The sequence below is a fragment of the Eumetopias jubatus genome, unplaced genomic scaffold, assembly GCF_037043125.1.
Source record: "Eumetopias jubatus isolate StellerSeaLion01/CBP00866 unplaced genomic scaffold, mEumJub1_p1.0 scaffold_1, whole genome shotgun sequence".
NCBI classification, from domain to species: domain Eukaryota; kingdom Metazoa; phylum Chordata; class Mammalia; order Carnivora; family Otariidae; genus Eumetopias; species Eumetopias jubatus.
Window position 1 is genome coordinate 175167561 of NW_028274807.1, and position 21582 is coordinate 175189142.

At 35.4% G+C, this 21582-nt stretch overlaps 1 protein-coding gene across 1 annotated transcript in view; it reads right to left on the minus strand.

Moving 5' to 3' along the window:
- Window positions 1-19315, minus strand: part of CNTN6 (contactin 6) — a 151490-nt gene extending 132175 nt beyond the window's left edge. Inside the window, 2 exon segments of the mRNA XM_028101740.2 lie at window positions 12516-12691; window positions 19206-19315. Coding sequence (XP_027957541.2) covers window positions 12516-12657 — 142 coding nt within the window. The 5' untranslated portion in view covers window positions 12658-12691; window positions 19206-19315.
- Window positions 19316-21582: the final 2267 nt, after the last annotated feature.

Below are 21582 nucleotides of genomic sequence, written 5' to 3' on the forward strand. Positions count from 1 at the left end.
CACTTTTATTGCTTGTGTTTCTGAGGACCTACTGATGTTGAATGGCTACAGCCAGAAATCAAGAGTTTGGTGGGATTCACATATCTTGATGGTAATAATGGCTACAGTAATAGCAAACAGGGCATGTATTTTGGGAAGCCTCCTAACAAATGTTATGGAAAAGGTCTGAGAAGTATCTAATGAATGTTAGCTCTTATTTTTGAAATATAAGAAGCCACCATAGGAAATCCAGTGTTGTTAAGTGTATGAGCATGTTGGTGAGGGGAATGTCATTTACTGAATCACCCACTTTGCTCTTGATGAGCACTCACAGGAGAAATATCTCTCAGGTTCTAGAGTCAGAGCAATTATGCTTACAGAACAATGGCATGTTTTTATCCCGTGAAAGATATGAACCCTTCTTTGTCTTGGCCACTAGAAAGCTCAACTTGAGTAACTGGATAGGACCTTATCATACTAATTTTTATTCTTTTTATCCTTTTTGGGTTTTATTCTCCTTTAGTTTAACTTATAGTTTGAGCCTCGTTTTTTTCTTTATCCATCTCATCTATTCTAGTAACTACCAGACATAAAGACTTATTGTAAGACTGCAGTAATTAATAGAATGTGGCATTTGCACAATGGTAGACAAATATACCAATGAAAGAGAGAATAGAGAACCTAACAGCAGTCCCAAGCATACATACTTGATTTCTTTCAAATTTGGTTTTATAGAACAGTGAAGAAAGATTGCATTTTTTTTTAAAGGACTACATTTTTTAATATATCTGCTGACTCAGTTGGATCCCTATAGGAAAAATAAATAATATATACTGGACCTATACTGAACCTACCTTGCACCAGACAAACAAATAAATAAATAATTTCCAGGTGCATTGCAACTTTAAACACAAAGGACAAAACAATAAATTATAGAAGATAATTTGGAAAATACCTTCATGAATTCAGGGCAAGGGAACATTTCTTAAAATTTTGCAAAAAGCATCATCACTTATAGGAAAAGATTGATAAATTGGACCTTATGGAATTTAAAAATTTCTGTTCATTAAAAGACATGAGAGTAAAAAGGCAAGTCGCACAGTAGGAGAAGATGTTTTCCTATATAAAAGCAACAAAGTCCTCAGATCTAGAATCAGTCACTAAGAAAAAGGAAGACAACTCTAGAAAAATGGAAAAATGACTTAAATTTTGTTTTAAGATTTTATTTTTAAGTAATCTCTGCACTCAATGTAGGGCTAGAAATTACTGCCCCACAATCAAGAGTCTCAAGCTCTACTGAGTGAGCAGCGAGCACTCCTAAAAAATGATTTAAATTTTTTAACAGGGGGGGAGTTGCAGGTAGTCAATACACATAAAAAAGTTGTTCAATTTTATTAGTTATCTAAAAATAAAACAAAATGACATATACACTTACATATGCTCCCCAAATGCTAAAATTTTTAAAAGACTGGCAGATTAATAAATGCAAAATGGATGAAAGACCTAAACGTGGGATAGGAAACCATCAAAATCCTAGAGGAGAATACAGGCAGCAATGTCTTTGACCTCTGCTGCAGCAACTTCTTACTAGACACATCTCTGGAGGTAAGGGCAACAAAAGCAAAAATGAACTATTGGGACTTCATCAAGATTAAAACTTCTGCACAGTGAAGGAAACAACCAACAAAACTAAAAGGCAACCTATGGAATGGGAGAAGATATTTGCAAATGACATATCAGATAAAGGGTTAGTATCCAAAATCTATAAAGAACTTATCAAACTCAGCCCCCCCAAAAATAAATGATCCAGTTAAGAAATGGGCAGAAGATATGAACAGACATTTTTCTAAAGGAGACATCCAGATGGCTAACAGACACATGAAAAGATGCTCAGAATAATATCAGCAGGGAAATACAAATCAAAACCACGATGAGATACCACCTCACCTCACAACTGGCTAAAATTAACAACACAGGGACAGCAGGTATTGGTGAGGATGTGGAGAAAGGGGAACTCTCTTACACTGCTGGTGGGAATGCAAACTGGTGCAACCACTCTGGAAAACAGTATGGAGGTTCCTCAGAAAGTTAAAAATAGAACTACCCTACAACCTAGCAATTGCACTACTATGTATTTACCCAAAGGATATAAAGGGGCTGATTCGAAGGGGCACATGCATCCCAATGTTTATAGCAGCATTATCAACAATAGCCAAATTACAAAAAGAGCCCAAACATCCACTGACAGATGAATGGATAAAGAAGACATGGTATATATATACATATATACACATATATATGTGTATGTGTATATATATATATATATATATATATATACATATATATATATAATGGAATATTACTCAGCTATCAAAAATAATGAAATATTGCCATTTGCAACAATGGGATTGGAGCTAGAGTGTATTATGTTAAGTGAAATAAGTCAGTCAGAGAAAGACAAATACCATATGATTTCACTCATAATGGAATTTAAGAAACAAAACAGATGAACATAGGGGAAGGGGGAAAAAAAGAGAGAGGGAAACATACCCTAAGAGACTCTTAAGGATAGAGAACAAACTGAGGGTTGTTGGAGGGGATGGGCTAACTCGGTGATGGGTATTGAGGAGGGCAATTGTTGTGATGGACACTAGGTGTTATATGTAAGTGATGAACCACTAAATTCTACCCCTGAAACCAACATTACACTATATTTTAACTAGAATTAAAATAAAATAAAATAAAATAAAGTAAAATAAAATAAAATAGGTCATCAATAGCAAGTATTGTCAAAAAAGTATTGCTGGTAAGAAGCTATATTAATAAAATCACTATGGACAACTGCTGGCATTATCTTGTACAGTTGCAAATATGCATACCCAAATGCCCTGTAATTCTACTCTATGTTATGTACAATAGTGAAATATATGCACAATTGTACCAAAAGATATATATAAAAATATTCATAAATAATCATTCATCTTTGCCTCTTGAAACAATCCTGAGTTCCCTTAACAGTGGATGTCATTTGTAGACTGTAGCACATTTATTTATTTATTTATTTATTTATTTATTTATTTATTTATTTATTTTTAAGATTTTATTTATTTATTTGACAGAGAGAGAGCACAAGCAGGGGGAACAGCAGAGGGAGAGGGAGAAGCAGGCTCTCTGCTGAGCAGGGAGCCCAATGTGGGGCTCGATCCCAGGACCTCGAAATCATGACCTGAGCCGAAGGCAGATGCTTAACCGACGTAGCCACCCAGGCTCCCCTGTAGTATATTTATACAATAAAATATTACGTAGTGATGGAAATGCATGAACAGTGACTACCAACAACATGGATGAGTCTCACAAACATGACTGGCTACAAAGTGAGACTTGAAGGAATAGATGTATGGTTTTATCCATATGAAACTCAGAAAGGTAATATTTAATTATAAATTTACAAATGAGATAGTGGAGACAAAGGAGGAAGTAGTAACTGGGAGAGTATAAAAGAGAGGGCATTCTGGGGTGTTGGCAATATTCTGGACCTGGCTTAGTCATGCTTCATTGAGCTGTATATTTATGTGTTTTATAGTTTTCTATATGGGTTATACCTCTTAGAAAATATAATGTATAAATTAATACCTTAAAATATGATAAACATTTCCAGGAGTCAGCACCAAAACTTCTTTATATTTGTATTTACTTTTTTAAAAATACTTGTTTCTAATTTGCTATTAGGTAACATTGGATATATATTAACCATAAATCTAAAAAAATATTTCATCTGATTCTTTAATGCAAACAAAAATTTTGCAGTAATTCTCAACCTGCTTTATAAATCTCAGAATCAAAATCTCTATGGGCTATACTCATAACTTCCTCAAAGCCATTTGTGAAACAGCACAAGAGTAACAAACACTTCAGCTTTGGGTTTCTTTCTTAGTTTTATAAATCAGAAACTCTCAGTTTTGATAGGATGAATACCTTACTTTTTAACATTTCCCTCTCCTACCCCAAGTCAGTCTGGCAGCTTAAATGTGCAATTTTATTCCAATGGACCAAAAGGCTAGGTCCTACTGAATATAAAAAAAGGTGAGAGGTGAGAGGAAGCCTGAATTTTGAGAGTATCATTTCTGATAAGGTACATAAATAGATGTCCAGCAGTGATGGTGAAGAAAAAATGAGGCTAAAATATTGGATAATCTGCTTCCCTGTTGATTTTAAAAATATAATAGTGGCTTGCTGTAATTCAACCATGTGACTGCTCCAAGTCCCCTTACTTAAGACATGAATTGTTTTTAAAATCAAAGATGAAGTTTTCTCCTTGATATATCAATTGGTGGTTATTAGTATGTTAAGACAAATTCAGAATATTAATTTCATTGAATCATTGTGTAGTGCTATTTCCCAAATGATAATGAAAAACCAATACGAATTTATCAACTTTCTTTTGAGAAATTAAAGAAAAAATATGTATTTTCCCACTTTGTTTAGCTATTTCTTTTCTAATATACAAAAAAAAGGTTAAAAGCCATCTAACATTTTCAGTTGTAATTAGATATGCATTACCCACTTAACACATACTTCACAATTATCAGAGACTTTACAATTTCCAAATGAGTTTTTAAGTGTTATCTTTAAAGCTTTTTTTCCTGGTCTTAATTTCTTTTTCAGATATAAATGTACTTTATCACCGTATCATCAGGATCGTGTATAACTGTTTTTGCATTTCTTATGTATGAAAAAATTTTAAGGACATTTTAAACTGATCAAAGACCTCTATATTATGGCTTTTACCTGGATACCTTTTCTGTTGTGCTGTGACAATGGTTTTTATTCCGGTAGATTCCGTTTTACTTTCTCTATCTATAAATAAATACATATTTAAAAATTATTTTGAGTTGGAGATATGAGAAATTCTGGTCTGCTGTAGGTTGGGTGACCTTGGGCAAGTAACAGAGTTCCCCCACCTTGAATTTCTCCATCTGTCAAACACAGTTTAGAATAGCTTACAAGTATAGAATAAAGATGAACGGCATTGCAGATGAAAATCCTTTGCATTCCTCAGGAAAAAAAATTATGATGATTCTAAATGCCTATATTTATAGCCCTTTAAAATGAATTATTATTGCATTTTAACCTTGAGCCCTCTAAAATCATCCCTCTGATGTGGAGCAAGAATTCCTTCACCCCATGTTACAAGTGTGAAAACTGAGGTTTGGAGCATCCCTAAATATGTGTAGTGAGGTTTTGATAATATTAGTAATATCACTAATGTATCACACTAATATTTTTATAGGAAAAGTATGTGGCATTTTCAAACTACATTTTATAAACAACTTCAAAATCCTTAATTTTGTTCAAAATATTTCCATTATTCTGGGAATAAATACTGATGTCCCAACCAACTATTATATCATAGTTGCATAGCCAGGTCTCTGCTGAGCAATCCATTAACAACTCACAGTCACCCTTACCCTCTGCTCTACATTTAATAACTATTTGTCCTGATACCAATCCTATATGAAGTGAGTAATATTAACACCCCATTTTATGCATGAATTAACACTTGTGCACAATGTCACATTGACTGGAGAATATTCTTCAAACAGAGACAATCTGCCTCTGGTGCCTCTGCCTAAAAGCATCACAGTATGATGGATTTTTGTGTGTTTCTTTGGCATTTCATAGTATCACTCAATCATCCCATTGTTTAGATTGGGCTTGAATATAAAGAGCCTCCAAAATTTGGATGTACCTGCCTCCAAATTATTTTCAAGCTTTTTCCTAGAAAACTAGTCATTTTATAAAGATGGTCTTTTGCATTTTTGTTATCATGCCTGGTCTTTTGTCAATCTTCTCATATTTTCTTTACCTGGGCTTGTTCACACATTTGCATCTCCTCTTGGATCGACTTTCATCCTGAATGTTCTTCCATGCACTTGTATCAGGAACACAAACTGATATTTCAATGCCTAAGTCAAGCCACATTGCCTTTGGAAGACTTCTATTGCCCTTTTCCCAATCCAGGCAAACCTTACTATTCCCTACTCTGGGCTGCATTATAGGTTAAGTCTACTTCTCTTACTTCACCTGGTATTTTTTTAAGGAGGTTCGGTGGGCAGCAGGGATGTGGACTCTACATTCTGACTGCATGGGTTTAAATACTGACTCTGCCACTTAACTATTTGTGTGATACGGGGCGAGTTACTTAATTCTTCTATGCCTCAATCTGCTCATCTGAAAATAACGTCATAGGGTTATTCTGAGGCTCACTGGAGTTAATTTACATAAAGAGTGTAGAACAATGCCTGCTCTATAACATGTACTCTAGAAATGTTAGCAATTTCTTTCTTTTCTTTTTTTTTTTTTTTAATTGTGCTTAAGGTTTCAGCTCTGTAAAGACAGGGAGTAGCTGTTTCTTATTTATCATTTAATCGTTAGGCCCTAGCACAGGGCTAGATGCATATAAATAAGGTGTTTTCTGGGTGGTTGGTGGATGAATAAATGAATGGCCAGTTAGGAGGCTCCAGTGTAGGTCTGCAATAATGGGACAACCTTATTTGAAATGGTATCTGTGATTAAATATTAAACAGTGCATAACCAAAAAGTCCTATTCATGAGTAACTTTTATCCCAAATGTTTATCTATTCATTAGTAGAGCTGTATTATTACAAGAATCTCAAAAAAAAAAAAAATACAGCTCAGTGAAATCATAGGTTTATTTCAAAACACCTATCTTTTTTTCTCAAGGCTGACATTTTAAACAGCAATGACAGATGCAATGTTCTCTCACACAAGTACAGAGTAATTCATTAACATACATATGAAAGGAAGAAGTCTACATTCAACCTTTACTACCAAAGTCCTTGAAAAATAAAAGAAATTCAAAGCAGCTACAAGTGTAACTTGTAAAAAGTCAAACTGGTTTTTATCATTCAAGAACACCAGGTTGGTAGCAGGAGCTTTTGGTAACTAGACACCTGCTGAATTTGCTTTAGGGTTGAGGTTGGGGGGAAGAAGGAAATGCTTAAAATAGAAATCTACCTGAAATGACAGAATCTTATGTAGAAGAACTGAAGGGGACTTTTGTAATCAAATAATTCAAAACATACCTTTAATAAGTCCACAGAGATGAATGTCTTGTCTGGGTAACATAGCTGGTTAAAGGCAGATTTGATTTAGGAGTACATTTTATAATAGATATTTTTGTGTACATGGGCTGCATTTTAGCATGGTTTCATGGTGGGATGAATCAGGATGAGGCAAAAAGTAACAGGCTGAGCCTAAAATAAACTCTGAGGGTGTTTCTGAATTGCTGAACATCAGGATAGAAGTTACAAACAAAACCCATCAATTATCTAGAGGTATGTACCTACAGAATCTTTCCCAGGGACAGGTTAGGTTCTGAAAGGCTGTTCATAGTTCATTTGTTCTGAAGGTCAAAGTGACACTATGCAATATGCAATTGACTGCCAACCGATAGGAAGCAGAGTTGTTAATACAATTTTATTTTGATGTATAGCTTTGTTCTTACTATAGGAATTCATATGAGTAGGGCTTCTGGACCTAATTTTTCTATCAATAAGTAGATTGAATATCTTATATTAAATGTTTAGTGTCTGTCTTACTTTGGGTCCCTTAGAAGCAGAGCCTGAGGCGGACATTCACGTGCATATGATTTAGAGAGAGAACATTCCCATGAGAAAGGGAGGGAGGAAAGCAGAAGAGAGCCTGGGAAGGAGCTAAGCAAGAAGGGGTTGGTTCTCAGCTGTTTTCTGGCTTCAGCCTGATCCCAAGAGAGTCTGGGGCATAAATGATAGACCAGGTGCTGCTGTGCTCATTAAAAGCTGAGGATGGGCACGCTGTCCGTTAAGTGGGATCTGGACAGGGTTTCAAAAGCATCTACCACCAGACTTATTGTGAAACTAACTGTCCTGAAGATATGGCTTAATATTTAGGCAATTACTATGCCAACAGCAAATTAAGCAAAACAAGAAGCACACGAGTTTTGTGTGGGCAGTGTTTGGGAAGGATACTATAACATGAAAGGCATGCCCTTAAGAGTCTCAACTTTTATATTCAAGTTTCAGTTGGTTCTCTAACAATGGACCTTTAAAAAGCCCCCATCTCAGTGAGCCTCAGGCTTCTAATCTGCAAAATAGGAACACTATCATCTATCTCTTATGCTGTTTGCCTAGCTCAAGAAAGTTAACATACGTCAAAGCACCTAAAAGTCTTGAAAACAAGAGAAGGAACTAACTAGTCCAGAGGAGTTTTAAAATGTAAAATAGAAGATTTTTCTATGAGTAAGTACAGCAGTTTGAAATATGTAAATGTTTGGCCAAATTGAGGGAAGTAATTAAAAGTAGCAAGAAGAATTAGAGCTATCATTTCACAAATGTCTATAAAGCACCGGCTTTGCAATCCAGGTCATTATCCTGCAGCCGATGCTATAATTTCCATTGTATACATTTCATAACAGAGGCTTACTATTGTTCAGAGGTGGCCTGATTTTACCACTAGATTTTTGACAGAGATAGAATTTGAACTCAGATCTGTCTGTATCGAAAATCTTAGCATTCAACTACTGTTATTATCCAGCCTACAAAAAGCCTTTTCTACCAAAATGGGCATTGTTGGAAATTTATGAAGGTGGTGGTGAGGATTTCAAATTAAACTGAAGATACAGGTCTTGCACTTTAGGAACTTTCCATTTGGCTGGAGACTAGCATTCAGATTCTACTTGCTGTGTAAAAAGAACCAGAGCAGATACTTAATAAGAAAAACTTATTCTTTTTCTTTTCTTTTAAGAATTATGATGGAGAAAAAAATCCAACTGAAATGATTACTTTATTCCACTGAGTTCTGATGATACTATTTTTTAAAATAGTAATAAAAGACACATAACATAAAATTTACCATTTTAATCATTTTAAAGTGTACAATTTAGTGGAACTGAACACATTCAGATTGTGTAATCATTACTACCATTCATCTCCAGAAATTTTCATCATCGCAAACTGAAACTCTGTATTAATTAAACGCTGACTCTGGATTCTTCCCTCGACCCTGTCCCTAGCAGTCACGAGTCTGCCATCTGTCTCTACCAATTTGCCTTTCTAGTTACCTCAGATAAGGGAAATCATATAATATTTGTCCTTTTGTGTCTGGCTTATTTCATTTAGCAGGATGTTGTGCTTATTCCTTTTTTAAAGTTGGATAATATTCTATTCTACACATACACACACTACATCTTCTTTATTTATGTTGATGGACATTTGGGTTGCTTCTACCTTTTAACGATTGAGAATAATGCTGCTATGCATATGGATATACAAATATCTGTTCGAGTCCTGCCTTTAATTCTTTGAGGTATATACGCAGAAGTGGAATTGCTGTGTCATGTGGTAATTCTGTTAAATTTTTTTTTTGAGGAACTGCTATACTGTCTTTCACAGTAGCTCTACCATTTTACATTCCAACCACCAATGCACAAGCATTCCAATTTTTCCACATTCTTGCAAATATCTGTTATTTTCCAGTGTGTGTGTGTGTGTGTGTGTGTGTGTGTGTTTTAATAGCAGCCATCCTAATGCGTGTGAAGCAGTATCTTATTATAGTTCTGATTTACATTTTCATAATGATTAGTGATATTGAGTGTGTTTTCATAGGAAAACTTATTCTTGATTAAGTATGTCCCTTTTCTCTCTTGTTTCTCTCTCTCTCTTCCCTTTCTCTCTTTCTTTAAGAATAAACACAATTTGTCTATAGATTTACAGTACTTTCTTTGGATGAAATTGCAGAAAACCTATATTGCAAAATTAATATCTATATTTTAAAATGAGATCAGGACAAAAGGATTTGTAAATAGAGGCTCCTGGACTGTAAATCACCAACACTTTTTTGAATCATTCCTAAGATCCTCGTGTAAACCACCTTGAGTAAACCATGGAGAGTTGTACAACAGTAGGTGGCAAAGTTAAATCTGGCATTTTCACCTTTTTTAAAGCTGTACTTTACTACACAGATTGAACAAATGACTGAAGTGAGTTCACAGGGTACTTATGAGACACAGGAGATGGAAGGAAATAATTCTAAATTACTAAAATGTGCTGGTTATGCTTAGGGTTGGTTCAAATGAAGAGAGATAATTACACTTAAGTAAATCTCTCCCTGGACCCAGCAGGAAACACTTCAGGCATATGGCACCACTACAGGTCCTGGACAGAGAAACAGGATGGTGTGGTTCTTGTTTTTGTTTCCCTAAATTTCAGACTTGGAACCTAAAATCCTTTAAGTTTTCAGAAGAAAGATCAGTTAATGGATGTAACCCATCCTGCTTTCTGCATGAATAATAAAAGAAATGCTTTTAGAGATTAACAGTCATACACCTTCAACCCAAAAAGGAACATTTTATGAAGAAACAGGAAAGTCAGTGAAGACAGATTTGATTTCTCCCACTCATCCAAATAAAAGTATACAATTTCTTCTTAATTTAAACCTTTTCTTTTTTTTTTTAGCAAACATATTGTAACTTAAAGAGACTCCTAGTTACACGTAACTTTTTTTTGAAAACTTATTTATTTATTAGAGAGAGAGCAAGCACAAGTGGGAGGGGCAGAAGGAGAGGGGGAGAGAATCTCAAGCAGACTCCACGCTGAGTGCAGAGCCCAACATGCGGGTCTCGATCTCATGACCCTGAGATCACGACCCCAGCCGAAACCGAGAGTTGAACGCTTTAACCCACTGCGCCACCCAGGTGCCCCTAGTTACATGTATTTTTAAACAGAAAAAGGATAAGAAATAATAATGTAGGGAATTTAAAGACACATTTTTCTTTAAAAAGGGGATGAAGAAGAGGAAATCTACAGTTTTGTTAAGCACAGTGCGTTAACTTTAGGTATAGGTATTCAGTTGTTGTCATGAATAGATAGAATCCATAGCTCTAGAGACACTCAAGGAGACATTTTCCTCTCCCAGGAAGTCAAATTTTTTCTATCAGAAAGTCAAATTTATCCTACAGAATCTGATCCAACTCATGTGTATCTTCTAGGGTCACATCCTATCCAAGCAGGAGAAATAAATAATTACTGTGGCAGAATCATTCAAAATCTCTAGAGCAATTATTTATTTCTACAATATAAGTTTCTGATCAGCATTTTGTTCTTTTGTTTTTCCAAATGATGATCTTGGGCAAAATGCAGAAACCAAGTACTGTGATTATCTTTATCCTAAGTTTCAAAATAGTCCCCAGCCTTTGTTCATATTCCACTTAGCTCCATAAACTTTGGTGTTTTCTATTTCCACATATATAAATGCATTCAGATACATTTAGCAATGTATGTGTGTACATATATGTGTGTCTGTGTATATATGAATATACATATACATATATGTGTTTGTGTATGTACCTATAGAATGCTTGTGTATATATACACACATGACTAAATACACACATGAACACACATGCACACACACACACACACACACACACATATTCAGAAACAAGACCATTCCCAAAATGGCCAACATAAGGGGAAGTGTACATGAAGCAAGGAATCTTCAGAACACAAGACCTGCAACGGGAAACAGACTCAATTATTAATTCATGTATCTACTGATGACTACAGTAGTTCTGCAAGACAGGCTCTGGATATATATTTCATTAATAAAATTTCAAAACAATTATTTTTTCAAAATAACAGACAGAATATCCCTTTTCCATGAGCACCCAAAGGATTAGCTGCTAACTTGTTGGCCTCCTGATATGTCCTCTTGGTGGGCAGGGGTAGAGGAGGGATAGGGGAGGAGGTGTAAAGAGAGAAAAAGAAAAAAAAAGACAGAGAGAGAGAAATTCAAGTCTCCTCTTCCGTCTACATCAACAGATATAATTACTTTCAATCAAGGCTATTCCTGGATCCAATATGAAACATTTTAGTCCCTGGAAACACTACATATAAAGGATATAAGAGGCAGTATGTCTATTGTTCATCTGCTAATGTCCTCAAATGTCACCAGGGTAATTACTTGGATGACATTTATGTGATGCAGCTGGACATTGTTACAGTTAATACAAAGCCTGCCTTTGGCAACCACTTTATTTCCACCTACATCAAACTGTGGGTGCATAATCACTTTTCCTGGGAGAACACCCACCTCCCCCAAAAGACATCTTTACCCTCAGCTTTTTCTTCCTGTGCTCTGAACACTAATATATAATGCAAAAGAAGAAGGAAAAAAAGAAAGAAAAATAGTAATAAGTCATATATCTTTTTCTTAATATTTACATCTGGAACTTTTAGAGATGTTTTGAAACATAATTTATAAAATATAATAACACTGATATTTTCTTCTTTTTTTAAAGAGGATTTTGACTATCCCCCAGAGAGAATTCATAAAATGCAAAGTTAAAATTTTTTACCTCCATAAATTAATCACTCTCAAAGAACAGATGATTAGCAAAGCCAGATTTTTTTCCTAATATGAATGTAAAATATTGTATTAAAAAAACACAGGGATTAGATTGTCCCCCACAAACTCACATGCAAATTGGAGCTTTGCCTTCCGACTCAGAATTGTCCCCAAAGCGTTGGTGGCCAGGCACTGGTACATGCCAATATCTTGATCTGTACGGGGGCTACTGATTGCCAAATTGCCTCCATCCAACCTGTGGTGATAACTCATGGTAAAATCAATATCTGTGCCATTTTGCTTCCACCTTCAAGGAAAAAAAATCAAATTATGTTATAATATACAGAGTTGACCACTCCTAATCTTAAACAACATGAGGTTGTAACTGCTAGGGCCATTTATGCATGCATGTATGTATGTATGTATGTATGTATTTGCTAGGATCATTTAAAACAAGAACAACAACAAACAACAAACATGATTACACATGGAGACAATTTTTCAGTTTCACCAAAGATGACTATATTCAGTAGCTCAGTGATATTAATAACTAGGTTATTTGAAAGATCTTCCACTCTTTATGAATCACAAACATTCACCCACATTGTGTACAAAGAGGCAACATAACTCGACATAAGAAATAAAGCTGAAACATTCAGTCGAAGATACTGGCCATTCTATTCTGTTAGCGACTTTTCAAATAACATATACCATACCTGAACCCCCACAAGTGATACTAAAAAATTGGACATTGAAAATGGTTTAGAGATAGAAATCCAAGAAGCATATATTACAAATGGCATAAAGAAAGCCAGCAAAGATTTCCCAATGCCAAGTTGAGGCTGATAACAAAACAATAATAACCTGCCTACTTTAGAACATGATTGTCTCTGTTCATCTTTTACTTGGAAAATTAATCACACTGAATATATTTCAACAGTACTTAGAAATGCCAACCTAAAATTATACTTTAACAAAACAAATGTAATTTGGGAGGTTTTTATTTTAGGCAGCAAAAAGTCTCTTGGTTTACCTATTAGTCAATAATCTTTTGGTACATGAATTAAGTAGCAGAAGGGCCTTACAGTTATATTTATTTTCAAAGAACTGTAAGATGTTTTAGAAAATTCCATTTGATTATTTTAAGATGAATAAATACCCAGTAATAATCTCTAACCAAACCTACTTCACCCACCTTTCACCCTATAACTTGTAGAAAAACAAAGGAATGGCTTTACCCTATGGAACATAGCTGATTTCCAAACCACGTATATTTGGAATGGCAGCTTTGTTATGATCTTCCCTTTCATGCTAAAATCATATTAAAAATATTTTGATGAGGGTGGCTAACTGTATAAAAGAAATTACGTTTTAGTATTCTTCCAAATGTCATTGACTTCTTTAGGAACATCTTGAAAAATCCAAATGTCTACCATAGTAGAAAAGAAATACAAACTTAGGTAATCCTCCACCATATGAAAGATGAGAAGTGATTGACGAAATATCAAACCAATCAGAGGTTTTCAATCAACTTTAAAATTATTTAGCCAATTCTTGTGTACCTCAACTTCCTTTTAATAAAAAGAAGTTGAAAGACAACAGCCAAAACCAGTGTGTTTCATTTGCCTGAATTTTGTCAATTTTTTTTTCTAGAGAAATCTGTACAGTTTTTTGTTCTCAATGTTTGGAGGAAAAAAATATAGAAACGTTTTCTTTTTTAGGCCTATCCCAAGACTCTAATATTCTTCTCACTAGCTCTATAATACTGTCTTTCACAATTTGCTTACAGGGCATGATCTTTGGACCTCCATGTTCCCTTTCATTTTCAAAGCAAAGGATATACCACATTTAGTTTGCTAGCTCTCTTTAATTTTGGAATCAATCGCTGAAATAACTGCTGTCATCATTACATGCTCCTAATTAAGCTTGGTAATTGTTTTTCAACACAAATTCAAAGTTGTTGGCTTAGCTGCAGCAAATGAATTTTTCACAGTATCCCCATAATAGTTCTAATCACTATGGTACAATGATTATTAAACTGTGCATATAGATCAGGGGTTCAGCTCCTGGTATGGGCTTTGTCCTAATTAATATGTTTAAATCAATGGAGGAATAGTATTAATGAATTCAAGTGATTGTCATAAACACATTACTGATAGGATTGCATCTGATAGGATTGCATACCTAGGAGAATTTTCCTACAATGCAAAGTAGGACATATGCTTTAAATGATTATTTTTAGCATCTGCATTAATATCATATTAATGCCAGGAAACATAATGAATTTGAACTAAAATCTTGACCTTTTTCTGGAGAACATCCTTTAATATTAAGTAGTTAAGCCCTGTATCAAGAATATAATGGCTTGGGGCTATGTTTGTTGTCCTTAGATAATATGCGTGTGTGTGTGTGTGTGTGTGTGTGTGTGTGTGTGTGTGTGTGTGTGTGTTTCAGAACTAGGCCTTGTTTTAGAATTATATTGAGTGTTTGTTAAGAGTGTTTATTTCTGAGCCCATTCCTCGACTCCAAAATCTAAATTTGTAAGTCTCTGGGTGATTATAATGTGCACTAAATTTGACACCACTGACCTTGTGGAAAGAGTCCCTGGCCTAGCTTTGACATTCCCTTCCTGTGTATCCCTGGATGAGTCATCTAATTTCTCCAGAAGTCGTATCAATCAATTATAAAATTTGTACAATAATGTATATCCTGCTTTATCCCATGGGGTTGTTAAGAAGATGAAATGAGAAAATGAATGAAAAGAATGAAGGGCAGAGTGACTACTGCTATGATTTTTACTCAAAGACACCTAACCCTTCTCAGACTTAAGAATGTCTTCATGACTAGGATAGAGCAGACTAAATTAGAGAAAGGAACTTCCTGTGGTGATCAGGTCAAGAGGAGATCTGTCAGAAATCCTCCAGGACACTCAAAGACCTTCTTCTGATAGAATGTATCTGGCACAGAAATCATTTATGTGTGTGTTGCTTCATTTTCCCAAATAAAATAAATATTCTGAGCTGGAAATAAGCTCATTGCTATCTGATTAGCTTAGACTTTTAAAGATAAGCAATCCCATCCAAGTACCAACTTTGGGTAACCCATCTTCCTTCCTTTTACAAAGCTTCCTCTTTAATTCTCATGTGTTCCCTGGTCTGTAAAAAATTAAGAGTGATCTTTTCCACAGGAAAGATTTGTTCACCCTTGTCTCACATTTCTGTACTTTTACAAGTGCACTGAAATCCTATTTGTTCATGTGTGTTCACTTCACGGGAAGTGACTAGAAGACAAGTTGCTTTTAAACTATTTCCAAAGTTATGCTTTAGATATTGCTTATTTTCCCCCATGAGACTTATTTTCCTAAAGAGAAATTACTAAAAGAAGGAAAACATGTGGGGTGGAGGGATGGGGTAACTGGGTGGTGGACATTAAGGAGGGCATGTGATGTAATGAGCACTGGGTATTATATAAGACTGATGAATCACAGACCTGCACCTCTGAAACCAGTAACACATTATGCATTAATTTAAAAAATAAAATAAAATAAAATAAAAATAAACTCCATGAGGGCTGGAAAAAAACAATAAAAACAAAGTAAAGTGGAAAAAAAAAAAAAGGCCTATGGATCTCTGCCAGACTGCAGCAGACTGTTCATTTTATCCAGTTAACCACTGATCACCTTCTCTCACTTACTTGAACTGATGTTTTGATTCTGATTCTGCTTTTGCCCTCTTCTGTGAGGCTATGAAACTTAGTATTGAGTTCTGTTCTTTCCAGCCACACAATCTTCCTTGCTATTTTTTGGACATTGTGCTAACCTAATTTAAAAATTGATTTTGGGACATCTGGGTGGCTCAGTCGGTTAAATGTCTGCCTTTGGCTCAGGTCATGATCCCAGGGTCCTGGGATGGAGTCCCACATTGGGCTCCTTGCTCAACGGGGAGCCTGCTTCTCCCTCTGCTTGCCACTCCCCCTGCTTGTGCTGTTTCTCTCTCTGGCAAATTAATAAAATCTTAAAAAAAATTAAAAATTGATCTTAAGCCAACTAGAGAAAATATGTATGAACCAATCTGGGAAGGTTGAATACTAGAGAATATTGGATAATATTAATGAATTATTGATAAATATTTAAGTATGATAGTGATATTGTAGTATGTCAAAGAAAAGTGTTCCTAACTCTGGAAATACATACTCAATATTTAGGAAAAAAAAGAATAAGGAAAACATGTCTTAAATCAACCACACCCTCACATTATGGATAAGGAAGCTGATGACAAGACAGAGAAATGATTGTTCCAAAGTCACATATTAAATATCAGAGCTGTGACTAGAAATGATAACTCTTCATTCTAATCAAAGGCTCTTTCACATGACTTCACAGTATATTCAAATTATCTCAAATAATGTTAGAATGTCTATCATAAAGATTTTCCCTCTATTACACACATGCACGCTCACACACACACACACACACACACACAGGTTATGAATGAGTTTTTTTAATAAAATTTAAGTTAGAAAGGGTCATATTAAAACTAAAATTTCACATTTTGTTGCTAATGTGCATTATCTGAAATATCTCTGCCCTTTGCTTTATTATCATGGAAATTGGATCTGAGTCTGACATTTAAGCATTAAAAACAGCTCTTTTTTCACGCTCTTTCCAAAGCCTCTTGCCTATGTGTATTTTATGTTATAATATTAGAGATGAGCTAAAACAGGTTAAGGGGATTGAAAATAAGAAGCTAAATTACCTGTCTTTAGCCTACTAATTTACAAGTCTGTTAGAAACAGAAGCCTTTAACAACAGTGAAATTTGTAGTCTCTTCATTCAGAATATTTCTTCATAAGTAAAAACTAATGAGCAAATTGTCATGAGATCCACTACTTTACATTTTTCTGCTTGTTACAAGCCAATTATATAACTGATTGATGATTTATCTTATCTATACTTAGCAAATATTTCTTATTTTACAGGAATTCATGTATAGTTTATCCTCTAATAAACCCTACCAATGGTGATGATCAATCAAGTTAGCTCTCAAAAATAAAATTACAAGTTTAAGTATTAACTGTGAAAAATGTATTAATCAGATTTTTATATATTTAACCATACATTAAATTAAATAAGACCAATGAGTGTTTAAGGCAAACAAACAAACATACAAACCCTGAATTGAGAGAACCAATTTATAAAGTAAATGATCACCTAACTGATGGGCTTCATTTGTTTGGGTATGTTACAGATAGGGAAGCTTTAGTAAGTAATGAGAAGACATAGCTTTTCAGTTCCTTTGTTGTAAAAAAAAAAAAAAAAATGCCGAAGTAAGTCCAATAAAATACAAGGTGAGAGTTGTCTCTAACTTTGTGCATTTAAACCATTTATTAAATTAACTAGACATTTTAAGATCAAAATATTTATACATATAAATATGATATTTCTAATGCAACATAAAAAAGTAGGCAAAACCAGTTTATTTTGCTAAAATGGACTGAAATTGTTACTTTTGATGTGTGTCAATTCAATTTCACTGCTAAAAATTAGGCTTAAAAAAACGCTTTTAGAACACAAAGTTACAACAGTCATTTTAATATTTATTGTCTTTCCTGATATTCACATTGCATATGCAGTTCTTACCAACAAAATATCCTTATTATTTATACAAGCATGGTATATACATGTATATGTTTTTAAATTTGTGAATTCCACTCACAATGTGGATCAAATTCTGCCTTTTTTGTTGTTGTTGTTTAGAGAGAGAGAGAGAGCACGTGCACATGCATGCTTGCTCGGGAGTAGGGGAGGGACAGAAGGGGAGAGAGAGAGAATCTTAAGCAGTCTTCATGCTCAGTGGGGAGGCCCATGCACGGATTGATCTCATGACCCTGAGATCATGACCTGAGCAAATCAGGAGTCCAACACTTACCCGACTGAGCCACCCAGGCACCCCTCTGCTTTTATTGTAACCTCGTAAGAACAAAAACGTTACTGACTCTTCCTTCCTGTTATTCTACAGGTAATATGTGAGAAACAAACACAATTTTTTTCTACTTGCCCAGAAAAAAAAAAGACCTTTTTCTGCTTTGAGGGTACATAGCTGTCTTCAACATGTATTTCTAAAATCAGTGCTTTTTGGGCAATGGGATATGCCGGTGGAGTCACAGAAATTGATCTGATAAAATAAAAAGTCTGCATCTTGTTTAAAATTGTTTAGGGGAATATTTTCACAGTCATTGTAACTGGGAGAACTGAGCCTGTAGCCCCAAATTGGGGGAAGAAAGCAGCTTCTACTTTAGAGTCTTTCAAATTAAAGAAGCAAATCTTTTCCTTTTCTTGCTTTTCCCATCCTTTCTATTTCTCTTTCTTGCTTTCTTCCTATCTTCTTGTGCCTCTTTTTCCTTGTCTATTTTTTCCTTCCCTCTCTCCCTCCATCTTTCTGTTCCATTTCTTTTCTCTTTTTTCCTTTCCTTTCTTTCTTTTTCCTTATTTCTCTTCCCCCCCCCCCAACTCTAGCCATAATATGGCACTCCATGGCACCAATCTCAAGAATAACTCTTCTAAGTCAATCTAATGAATAAGACAGAGTCCTGGGCAAGGGGTAAGGTAGTTATCACCTGGAAAGTGGAAGGAGGGAACACTTGAGGATACTGAAAATGTATGTATCTATTTGAGTGGTGGGCACTCAGCTATATACCCATGTAAAAAATCACTGACTGAGCTGCATCCTTCAAATTAGGTAAGTCTAAGCACTTTATTGTATGTATGTTTTACATCCAAGACAAAGAAAAAAACAGTGTTGTGCCCAGAGCTAGGAGTTTACCTATAATGAGGTGAAGGGTAACCACTGGCGGCACAATTCAAGATGATTTCAGATTTTGATAAATCCAAAGGAAAAATAACATCTTGTGGCTCCTGGGTAAAAATAGGATGACTCAAAAGACCAGCACCTGAAAACAGAAGAGTAAACACCATGTGAAACATTTGACCCTGGTTTGAATGCAACTCTGTATTAGATATCAAGTCAATATACATTTTTTAAACTTTTATATTATTTATTTATTTATTTATTTATTTATTTATTTATTTGACAGAGAGAGAGAGAGAGAGAGAGACAGCTAGAGAGGGAACACAAGCAGGGGGAGTGGGAGAGGGAGAAGCAAACTCCCCGCTGAGCAGGGAGCCCGATACGGGGCTCGATACCAGGACCCTGGGATCATGACGTTAACCCGAAGACAGATGCTTAATGGCTGAGCCACCCAGGTACCCCAACTTTTATTTTGAAACAATCTCAAATACACAGAAAATCTTCTAAGAATGGTACAAAGAAATATTTTTTTTCTGAACCATTCAGAATAATTTTGCAAACCATTGCCACATCATCCCGAAAGACTTTTATATTTCCTAAAAAGTACATTCTTGTATATAAACTCAGTAAAACTATCATATTTTTTAAAAAAATAACATTGACTGAATACTAGTATCTAATCCATTTCATCATTTTTCTAATAAAATCTTTTAGAGCAAAAGGATCCAGTCAAGAATCACAATTTTCATTTAATTGTTTCTTTTTAGTCTTCTTCAGTGTGGGACAGTTCCCTACTCTTGATTTTTCTGACTTGGACATCACCAAAGATTACAAGGCAGTAATTTGGTAAAGTTTCACTCACTTTGGGTTTGTCTGAGCAGTCAGCTACCAAGGACAAGGTAGTGGACCTGGTAGGAGATGTATGTTGAGGGTACAGGTAATAAAAGGGTCTATGAAGACTTTAAAAAACAGTAATAAAACCAGTGAAAAATGGCTCTTATTTTTAAAAATTATCACCTTGAAGAAGACTCCTCGTCCATCTGCCAGAGTATATTGATCATATTGTCTTACCCTCTGTCCCCTGTTCCCTTCCCCAGCTGGGTGCTCCTTAGTGTCTGTTTCAGTATGATTAGATTCAGGAATACTGTGTGCTTTATACTGCGTCCTATCAGGTGGTACAGGACTTCTATTTGCCCCAAAACTGCTGAAGTTAACTTTGGTCACTGATTAAGGTACTGCCTGCCAGACTTCACTATAAAGTTACTTTCTCTCTCTCTCTCTTTTTAAAAGATTTTATTTATTTATTTAAGAGAGAGATTGGGGGCACAAGCAGGGGAGAAGGGCAGAGGAAGAGGGACAAGCAGACTCCCCACTGAGCAGGGAGCCTGACACAGGGCTCGATCCCAGGACCCTAAGATCATAATCTGAGCCAAAGGCAGATGCTTAAGTAACCTAGCCACACAGATGTCCACTTTTTTTCCTCTTTATAATTAGTAAGTATTTTGTGTTTAGGTATTTTTAAGATAATGCAAATATACTGCTCTTCATTGAACATTTAAGTGTTTAATTAATATATTTCTATCAAACTTGTCTACTATGTCAGTGTGAATCCATGAGTTCTAGTTTTATTAAACAAGTTATAAGCCATTAATATTATTTTGATGGCCAAATTGTCAATGATTTGGCCAGCAGGAGCCCATTTAAAGTGGTTTGTCTTTTTGACATGTGCCTATCATACTTTGAACTCTTCCTTACTTTCTGGTACAAGAAAGTGTTCCAGAATTATCTTGTGTATCTCCTACCCTCACCATGGAAGTAGTCTCCGCACCTCCCCGCCCCCCCCCACCCAACCACCAAGGAAACCTGGATTCTTTTATTAGAGAATGGTATTTAGAAACCATGATCTGGATGCAAAGTGTACTCAATGTTATTGAGGTGTTCTTTTTCTGAGGCCTTCTCATTCAGCATGTGTCTATGTGTATAGACATATTTATGCATTTGTTCAATTCCCCTGTATATAACTAATCTCCAGTTACTGCTACCACCTTTGTAAAGGTCCTTGTCACCCTACACAGGTTCTGACATGTGCTCCCAAGTTTATTCCCACACCTGCCCTGAAACCACTTATTGGGCTGTCTCCTCCCTTCTCACCTCCCTCAGGTTCTGACCTCATGCAGCAGCCCATCCTTTGTGGATTCTCTTTCACTTCACTTGACCTCTGACACGCTGTGCATGGTCATATTCCAAAGTGCATAATTTTCTCACATCCTTCAGATATAACAATGCACACTGAACACCCCTTCCCTATGGAGACTGTCCTCACTCTGCTTGGTTCCAACACCAGAATCCAGGTTTCCACCTTCATCACCCTCTCCTGGCAATGGAACCCTCC